The following is a 9,299-nucleotide window of genomic DNA, read 5'->3' as shown; positions in this document are numbered from 1 at the left end:
TTGGGCCCCGGAGTGGGGAAGACGACAGAAGACATACAGTTAAAACTACAACTCCCGGCAGGCAACGTGAGCGACTCTCCGCCTTTCTGCTCCCATTTCGAGTGCCTTCCTCTTCCTCCTCTCCGCAGGCGCCTAACCGCTTGGCTTCACGGTATTTGTAATTCTTTATGGACCCAGGATCCTAGCACTTGATGGCCAGGAGAGAGGCTAGAAGACTCTAATTCCCAGAGGGCAGAGCGAAAGGTGCGCCTGCGCAGTCTCAGTGAGGGCGTGTATGTGTGTCTGAGGGAGAGAGCGAGAGCGAGTGAGTGTGAGTGCGGGCTAGGGTGGCGGCCGTTACGTTCGGGGCAACGGCTTCGGCAGTGGAGAAGTAAGAAGAGAAACAACGTCCGGCGCTTCCGCCTTCGCTTAGGAGGAGGAGGAGCTGGTAGGGAAAGGAAAGTGATTCGCCCTGGGCCTGGACTAGACCGAGTCGGGCCGGCGGGGGTCTGGCTATGAGCCTTTGAGGGTCGCTTGGGACGCGGAGCGAGACTCGGGAGCCGAGAGCTATGTCTCAGCCGCCGCCGCCGCCTCCGCTGCCGCCGCCGCCTCCTCCCCCAGAGGCTCCGCACACTCCGCCGTCCCTGGCGGCGACGGCGGTGGCTGCTCCGGGAGTGCTCTCGAAGCGGAGAGACCGGAGAATCCTCTCGGGGAGCTGCCCGGATCCGAAGTGCCAGGCGCGTCTGTTCTTCCCGGCCTCCGGTTCTGTCAGCATCGAGTGTACCGAGTGCGGACAGCGGCACGAGCAGCAACAGCTGCTGGGGGTGGAGGAGGTGACCGACCCGGACGTAGTGCTGCACAACCTGCTGCGGAACGCGCTGCTCGGGGTGACAGGGGCACCCAAGAAGAACACGGAATTGGTAAAGGTGATGGGCCTTTCCAACTACCACTGCAAGTTGCTGTCGCCCATCTTAGCTCGCTACGGAATGGACAAGCAGACAGGCCGGGCTAAGCTTCTCCGGGACATGAACCAGGGCGAGCTGTTCGATTGCGCTTTACTGGGGGACCGCGCCTTCCTCATCGAACCAGAGCATGTGAACACGGTGGGCTATGGCAAGGACCGCTCCGGAAGCCTCCTGTATTTGCATGACACGCTTGAGGACATCAAGCGGGCCAATAAAAGTCAGGAATGCCTTATTCCAGTGCATGTGGACGGGGATGGACACTGCCTGGTGCATGCTGTGTCCCGGGCTCTAGTAGGCCGGGAGCTCTTCTGGCATGCCTTGAGAGAGAATCTTAAACAGCACTTTCAGCAGCACCTGGCCCGATATCAAGCCCTGTTCCATGACTTCATTGATGCTGCTGAGTGGGAGGACATTATCAATGAGTGTGACCCTCTGTTTGTACCACCTGAGGGTGTCCCCTTGGGCCTGAGGAACATCCACATATTTGGCCTTGCCAACGTTCTGCATCGCCCTATTATTCTGTTAGATTCACTCAGTGGCATGCGAAGCTCTGGTGATTATTCAGCCACCTTTCTGCCAGGGCTCATCCCTGCCGAGAAGTGCACTGGGAGAGATGGTCATTTGAACAAACCCATCTGTATTGCCTGGAGTAGCTCTGGTAGAAACCATTATATCCCCTTGGTAGGCATAAAAGGGGCTGCTTTGCCCAAACTGCCTATGAATTTGCTTCCTAAAGCATGGGGTGTGCCTCAGGACCTCATTAAGAAGTACATCAAACTTGAGGAGGACGGTGGTTGTGTTATTGGAGGAGACAGAAGTTTGCAGGATAAATACTTACTTAGGCTTGTTGCTGCTATGGAAGAAGTCTTTATGGACATACACGGTATCCATCCTAGTTTGGTGGCTGATGTCCATCAGTATTTCTACAGGAGGACAGGGGTGATAGGAGTTCAGCCTGAAGAAGTCACAGCAGCTGCTAAAAAAGCAGTAATGGATAATCGCCTTCACAAATGTTTGCTCTGTGGTGCCCTTTCTGAACTTCATGTTCCTCCAGAGTGGTTGGCTCCGGGAGGGAAACTGTATAACCTGGCAAAAAGTACTCATGGACAGCTGAGGCCTGACAAAAATTATAGCTTTCCCTTGAACAATTTGGTTTGCTCATATGATTCAGTGAAAGATGTTCTGGTACCAGACTACGGATTGAGTAACCTGACAGCGTGTAATTGGTGCCATGGCACATCTGTGCGAAGAGTCAGAGGAGATGGGTCTATTGTGTATTTGGATGGGGACAGAACTAATGCTAGGTCCACTGGTGGCAAATGTGGTTGTGGATTCAAACATTTTTGGGATGGTAAAGAGTATGACAATCTACCAGAAGCTTTTCCTATTACTTTGGAATGGGGTGGAAGAGTGGTCAGAGAAACAGTATATTGGTTCCAGTATGAAAGTGATGTGTCTTTGAATAGTAATGTTTACGATGTTGCCATGAAACTTGTTACCAAGCACTTTCCAGGTGAATTTGGGAGTGAAATCCTAGTTCAGAAAGTTGTCCACACTATATTGCATCAGACTGCCAAAAAGAATCCTGATGATTATACTCCTGTAAATATAGATGGTGCTCATGCCCAAAGGGTTGGAGACGTACAAGGACAAGAGTCGGAGTCCCAGCTCCCAACTAAAATTATTCTTACCGGACAGAAAACAAAAACTTTGCACAAGGAGGAGTTAAACATGAGTAAGACTGAAAGAACTATTCAACAGAATATTACGGAACAGGCTTCTGTAATGCAGAAACGGAAAACAGAGAAGTTAAAACAAGAACAAAAGGGGCAGCCCAGGACTGTTTCTCCCAGTACCGTTCGTGATGGTCCTTCCTCTGCACCTGCCACCCCTACCAAGGCTCCCTATTCACCAACCACTTCTAAGGAGAAGAAGATCCGAATAACAACTAATGATGGACGACAGTCCATGGTTACACTTAAGTCTTCAACAACGTTTTTTGAACTTCAGGAAAGCATAGCCAGAGAATTCAACATTCCTCCATATTTACAGTGTATTCGATATGGCTTTCCTCCTAAAGAGTTAATGCCACCCCAGGCAGGAATGGAAAAGGAGCCCGTTCCTTTACAACATGGTGACAGAATTACAATAGAGATTCTAAAAAGTAAAGCCGAAGGGGGTCAGTCTGCCGCAGCACACTCGGCCCACGCTGTGAAACAAGAAGAGAGTGCTGTCACTGGTAAACTGTCATCTAAGGAACTTCAGGAGCAAGCTGACAAAGAAATGTACTCCTTGTGTCTTTTAGCAACGTTAATGGGTAAGATCAATTTAACTCAGACAGTATTTCTTAATTGTGAATGTAATATGCTGAGTTTTTCTGATGTCTTCATGGAAAAAAATGGTCATCCTAAAAACTATCTGATTATATATTTTAGAAGAAAATTATTTTCTTTAGTCTTTTGACAGTTAGTGGATAGATGTTAGTGTGATTTTCTGTTGAGTAAATATTAGGAAAACGTAACTAAGAAAGTGAAAGTAGTCCCTTAATTGTCACCAGATTATTTAAATATAACGTATTCTTGTAATTGTTTTTTTAAAAATAGGCTTGTAATGGATCCACTTAAAGGCTTTTTCATTTTTTCCCCCTTGGCTCTATTGAGCCTGCCCACCTTGTCCCTTTTCATTTATTTTTAAATTTCATTTTCCTGCGTGTCATGTGATTTCAGGACTTCCTGTTTGATGAATTGCAGTTTCTGGGTTTATATGCTCACTGTACTCCCACCTAATGGTCTCTCTCATCCATTTCCTGTTCTCCCTTTCCCAGTTCATCACATTTTTCTTATTTGTACATTAGGATTTGTGTTTAAGTCATTTCTTTGCTCGGTGACTCTTTGCCATGAATTGTAATGAACTATTATAACTGATGAGAACATAAGGAACCGAGGTAGATATTAATGGGGTTGCTTAAGAAGCATTTCTTTTTAATAATTCAACACAAATTAAAGGAAAATATATTATCAATCAAATATATGATTTAAAGCTTTAGATAATTTGGGAAATAATCCAATGGTGTACTTTTTACGTTATTTTTATTGACTAATCTTTGTTTTTAAATTACTGTTAATATGCTTTATTAAGGCTTGAAATAGAAGTAAAATTGAAATATATTACATATTAGAGGGGCCTTATTTTTGCTGAGATGAGAGCTTTCAACTGGAAAAGTGATCTGGATTTTGATTGTGTTTTCTAAGAGTACTAAATATCAGTGAATTGGTCCTTGACCTTCCAAAACGAAGATTATTTATGTCTGGCTTGTTAAGTTTGGGGGCCTAGTAGTTAATAGGGAATCTAAAAGCCCTATACAAATTTATAACTTAATATTGCTGACTTTATTTTGGCAGACATAGTCATTGAATTGGGGGCTATGTCAAGAAATGTACTAGCTAGGCACTTTGCGTTTTTTCTGTCTCTTAAGAGTTTTTAGTTTCTTAGAGACTGTGTGGAATAAAGGAAAAGATTGTGAATGTTGGAGTGAGAAAGACCTAGAATTTGAATTCCAGCTCCACTACTTGTTAATTTAGTGATTTCAGGCGAGCTGCTTAACTCCCCAGTAGTACTTCAGTTGCCTCCTATACACAAGATACCCCTTGTAGTTGGTACATAGGGCAACAGCAAAGTACTCCCAGAACTCTGAAAATTTAATAACATCATTCATAACAGAATGGATAAACTTAGATATGTGCTGAAGGCACTTCTAAGAAATCCAACAATCTCCCAGGTCAAAACAGGAAAAGAGGTCTTTCTCCCATAGAAGAGGAACTCTAGAGGATGTGGCTCATATATAACCTTGGATGTTCAGCACCTGGTGTGGTGCCCAGCAGGGAGTGGGCACTTTGAAATGTTTTTTTTGATTGAATTAAATAGATGACATTAACATATCCAAAGAAAGGCTGTGTCAGCAGAAATGGAATGGATGGTCAGCACTGAACACTGAAAAAGAGTTGAAAAGCAGACTTTGGCAATGTTTATACACTGCTATACAAGGGGAAAAGATACATCAACTGGGGTTCGTGAAAATTCTGGTAACTAGAAAGGTAGTCTCAATTGAGGGGCAGGAATATTTGATCAGTCCTCACCGTGGCCTGGCTCAAAGATCTGAATCCCTTTACTGATTGCACAGTCACCAAGCATCTTGTCTGATCCCTCATTTAGCTTCCTGACGTAAGTATTGATAATACAGGTGAGAGTGCAGATGAGGATTATATTCACTTGGAAGGCTGTGTTCTCCATGTAGATGAATAAATTGGCACGGGTGAGATTATGATCAGTAGCCTAAAAGTCTGGCCAGCATAATATGTTTCATAATGAAAATTAGTGAAATATAATTCTCGTTTACAGTTAGTCACTTTTTGAGGTTGGATTGAGGTTTCTGAACCTGAATATCTGAGTACTGGACTGTGGACTGCAATGAGTTGACCAAGATAACGTCTTCTTGTTACGATCTCTTCCCTCTTCACCTCCAGCATTTATGTTGCTGCCCTTACAAACCCACACATTTCTTTAAGTCTCCCCCTTCTACTCCTGACACAAAATTTAAGCATAAAAAGAGTGTTTTGCTAATTTTATGGTGGTGGTTCTTGAGAGACTTTCTGCTTTAAAGTACTAAGACAGTGCCTGCCCTGTATTAGTTCCCCTATAAACATTAGTTTTCTACCTCTAATTCTCTCATAACTGTATTTGAATTACATAGAAGATTTGTTTGTTTTTTTTTGGCCCCCTGGTTTGTGGGATCCTAGTTCCCAACCAGAGATTGAACCCATGCCCCCTGCAGGGGAAGTGCAGAGTCCTAACCACTGGACTGACAGGGAATTCCCTGGAAGATGTTCTTAATTAAAAGTGATAGGTTTGTAAAAATGTCAATTTGGGGTTAGCTAAGTAAGTACACACAACCCTATGTAAAGAGTGCTGAGGAACTCTTGATGTTTAGATTGGAGAGGGCTGGAAAATGGAAAACGGTGGTTTATTTAGAAAATTGCAAATTTCAAAGTGCAGAAATAACTTTGTGAATTACCAAATGTGAGCTAAGCTGCTGGTATGTTGGTTTAGAAAATACCTCATCAAGCTTTCTGCTGTTCAGATAGCTGCCTCCTTCTCACTTAGGTTAGGGCTTTACCACTTTCTTAAAGAGGTTGTCTCCTGACTACCTTATCTAAGGGTTTGAGAGACCTTTGCTAAACCACTCTATTACTGCTCCCTGTTCAATTCCCTCTTAGCGCCTGTTATAAGTTTTCATTATCTTGTTTGTTGGTTTACTTACTCATTTGCCTCCCCCATTATAAACTCCACAGAGGTAGAGACAGTAGCCTGTTTTATTCACTGATGAATACTTTATCACCTAGTACAGGCCCTGGCACTTATTAGGTGCCAAGTACATGCTAGTTGAATGAATGAATGCAGATTGTGTCAGCAAAATGAACATCTGCTGTGAGCTAGAGACTGTGCTGTAGGCACAAAGATGAATGAGACATGGTCCTTGCCCTCCATAAACTTACCTGCAGGGTCTCAACTGAGGGCATCCCATACTTTTATAGTTTTCATTTATAATTTTTATACATAGAGAAAAGGAAGCTGGAGATCTGTTGATGAAAGCTATAAAAGTAGGGGGGAGATATATAGATATATAGATATAGGATTGTGTGTCTTCATTAAATAGGCTGACTTCTTGATAGCCAGGGACATGTGTGTTGCCTTTCTGTTTTTAAGTAGGATATTTATTAAATAGAATTTATATCTATTATTATTTGTACCAACAAGGCTGAGTACATCAATCTTTTGCTCAGTTCATGGAACTAGTCACTTTGAATCTAACAATGGTAGTTTAAAATGAAATAACAGTGTTCTACCTGTAATATTTCACAGATTTTAATCTGCTTTATCCAGACCACTTGGCCATTATTAAACAGTTTTTTCAGTCTGAAAAATAATATAATCTGCATTCATTCATTCAACAAGCATGTACTGTTATCTTCATTACTTGTACAGTATGTGAGCGACTCTAACTCTAGCATTGCAAAATATGTAATTAAATTTTCTTATAGACCAGTTTTTTGTGGATTCTATTTTGTGGTAGATATGATAGATAGTAGTACATCATCCACCATAAATACTAGGCTAATGTCTTTTTTATTAATATTGTATTCCACTAACTTTTTAGTTAATTTTCTCTTTTAAGAGATAAAGACAGATTTGTGAAAAACGGTTTGTCAGTTTTATACATACTTTGTCAGAGTTGCTGTAATGCAATTAGGCTATTTGTGAGATATTTACCCCACTTACAAAGGTTAGCATCCTTTCAGGGGTTGAGAAACTTGTGTGATTTTTATATAACTTCTGTCTTTCTCAAAGAACTGTATGAGTTTTTAGTATACATTTTTAAATTACACAATATTTTATAATTTCATAGTACTTCTTGATGTTGTAACTGCCTTGGGCTTTTCCAAAATCACACGTGATATTCAAACACTTTTTTTTTTTTTTTTTTTTTTTTTTTGCGGTACGCGGGCCTCTCACTGCTGTGGCCTCTCCCGTTGCGGAGCACAGGCTCCAGACGCGCAGGCTCAGCGGCCATGGCTCACGGGCCCAGCCGCTCCGCGGCATGTGGGATCCTCCCGGACCGGGGCACGAACCCGCGTCCCCTGCATCGGCAGGCGGACTCGCAACCACTGCGCCACCAGGGAAGCCCCAAACACTTATTTTTAAGATGACTTGGGGTCTGAATATCATTGCATCTTGAATTTTTTCTTCAAATATTGGGTGAAGGACAGTTTCAAATCTAGATAGGACTTAATGCATCTGTTATTCTTAACATACTCTCTGGTAACCCTTCCAGTTGATTTGTAGACAGCATATTTCTAATGGGGGAGCTGTCATAAAGTTGAAAAAAAGAATGCGTATAGATGTATCTTAAGGTAAATATGTATTTCGTAAATGGTGATTTTATAATATCATACTTTGAAGATTAAGTTAAACATCGATTCTATTTCTTTTTTACTTCACATTTTTTCAAGTATAATATTATTTTTAAAAATTCAAAGAGGGCCTCCCTGGTGGCGCAGTGGTTGAGAGTCCGCCTGCCGATGCAGGGGATGCGGGTTCGTGCCCCGGTCTGGGAGGATCCCACATGCCGCGGAGCGGCTGGGCCCGTGAGCCATGGCCGCTGAGCCTGCGCGTCCGGAGCCTGTGCTCCGCAACGGGAGAGGCCACAACAGTGAGAGGCCCGCATACCGAAAAAAAGAAAAAAAAAAAAAAAAAATTCAAAGAACTCAAGTATGTATAAAGTAGAATATAGTAGTTCTCTTTAACATTTGCACTCCCCAGAGAGAATCAGACTCTGTGTGTGTGTGTGTGTGTGTGTGTGTGAGATAAATATATCTTTTAATGGCTGATGATGACACTAAAAGACACTTAAGGGACTGAGTATAAGGAGAGAAACAAGCATGCCTATCTTAGAAATGGTTTTGACTATTGATAAGGTAGATACATTTTTAGATGGGAGGATCTGCAGGAAGGGTGGAGAGATGGCAACAATTTTTCTCAGCTAATGAATACCTTTAGGATTCTTCTAGTAGAAACGGCCCCATGTTCCTACTTTAAATTTACATTTTGGTCAGTTTATTTTATGGTAATAGGAACTTGAGTTCAGAATTAACTTAGGTATTTTGGGGGGGGAACTTAATAATATACTTCATATATTTTTTATTTGTTTTGTTTTTTTAATAATATATTTCATATAGATGTTAGATTTTAAAATTTACTCGTTGGAACTTCAAATTGCTTTTTTAAATATCTAAAGTTAGAAAATTGGAACGATGATCTTTTAAACTCACTTTTAACCCATGATTTTGTTATTAGTAGTAAAAATTAGAAAAACAATGATATTTTTAAATGTTTAATTTTAACATACTTTAAAAAAATTACCTCTTATTAAAGAGGAAAAAAATTAGATAACCAAAAGAAAAGAACATCCATAATATCACTGCCATATATAGTAACTACTGTTCAAGGTGAGGGAACTGAAGACTATTAGGAAGGATTCGAGGAAGACGAGGTATGAACAGAGGTTACCTATGGTGGTGGTGTAGACTTTTTTCTACATTTATACATATACGCAGTATGTTCAATATAAGTATTTTGCTGTTGTACTATGAAGAAACTGTTGAATTATAAAGCAAAATTAATTGGAGACTAACAGAAAAATATGAATTAGTATAGTATTTGTTAGATGCTTTACCAAACTAGTCCTGTTCTCTAAGAATTTGCTTTCCAATGAAATGGTAGAAGAGTAATTCCCCCTCC

The 9,299-nt window shown here is 41.6% G+C and overlaps 1 protein-coding gene across 1 annotated transcript in view; it reads left to right on the top strand.

The window, feature by feature from the left end:
- The first annotated feature begins 188 nt into the window (after nt 1-188).
- VCPIP1 (valosin containing protein interacting protein 1) overlaps nt 189-9,299 on the top strand; it is a 28,134-nt gene continuing 19,023 nt past the window's right edge. The window contains exon 1 of the mRNA XM_060116072.1: nt 189-3,261. Coding sequence (XP_059972055.1) covers nt 549-3,261 — 2,713 coding nt within the window. The 5' untranslated portion in view covers nt 189-548. The remainder of the gene's footprint in view (nt 3,262-9,299) is intronic.

Source organism: Mesoplodon densirostris, chromosome 13, assembly GCF_025265405.1.
Source record: "Mesoplodon densirostris isolate mMesDen1 chromosome 13, mMesDen1 primary haplotype, whole genome shotgun sequence".
Lineage (NCBI taxonomy): Eukaryota > Metazoa > Chordata > Mammalia > Artiodactyla > Ziphiidae > Mesoplodon > Mesoplodon densirostris.
The sequence above is the reverse complement of the archived record's forward strand: the minus strand, read 5'-3'. Positions and strand labels throughout refer to the sequence as shown.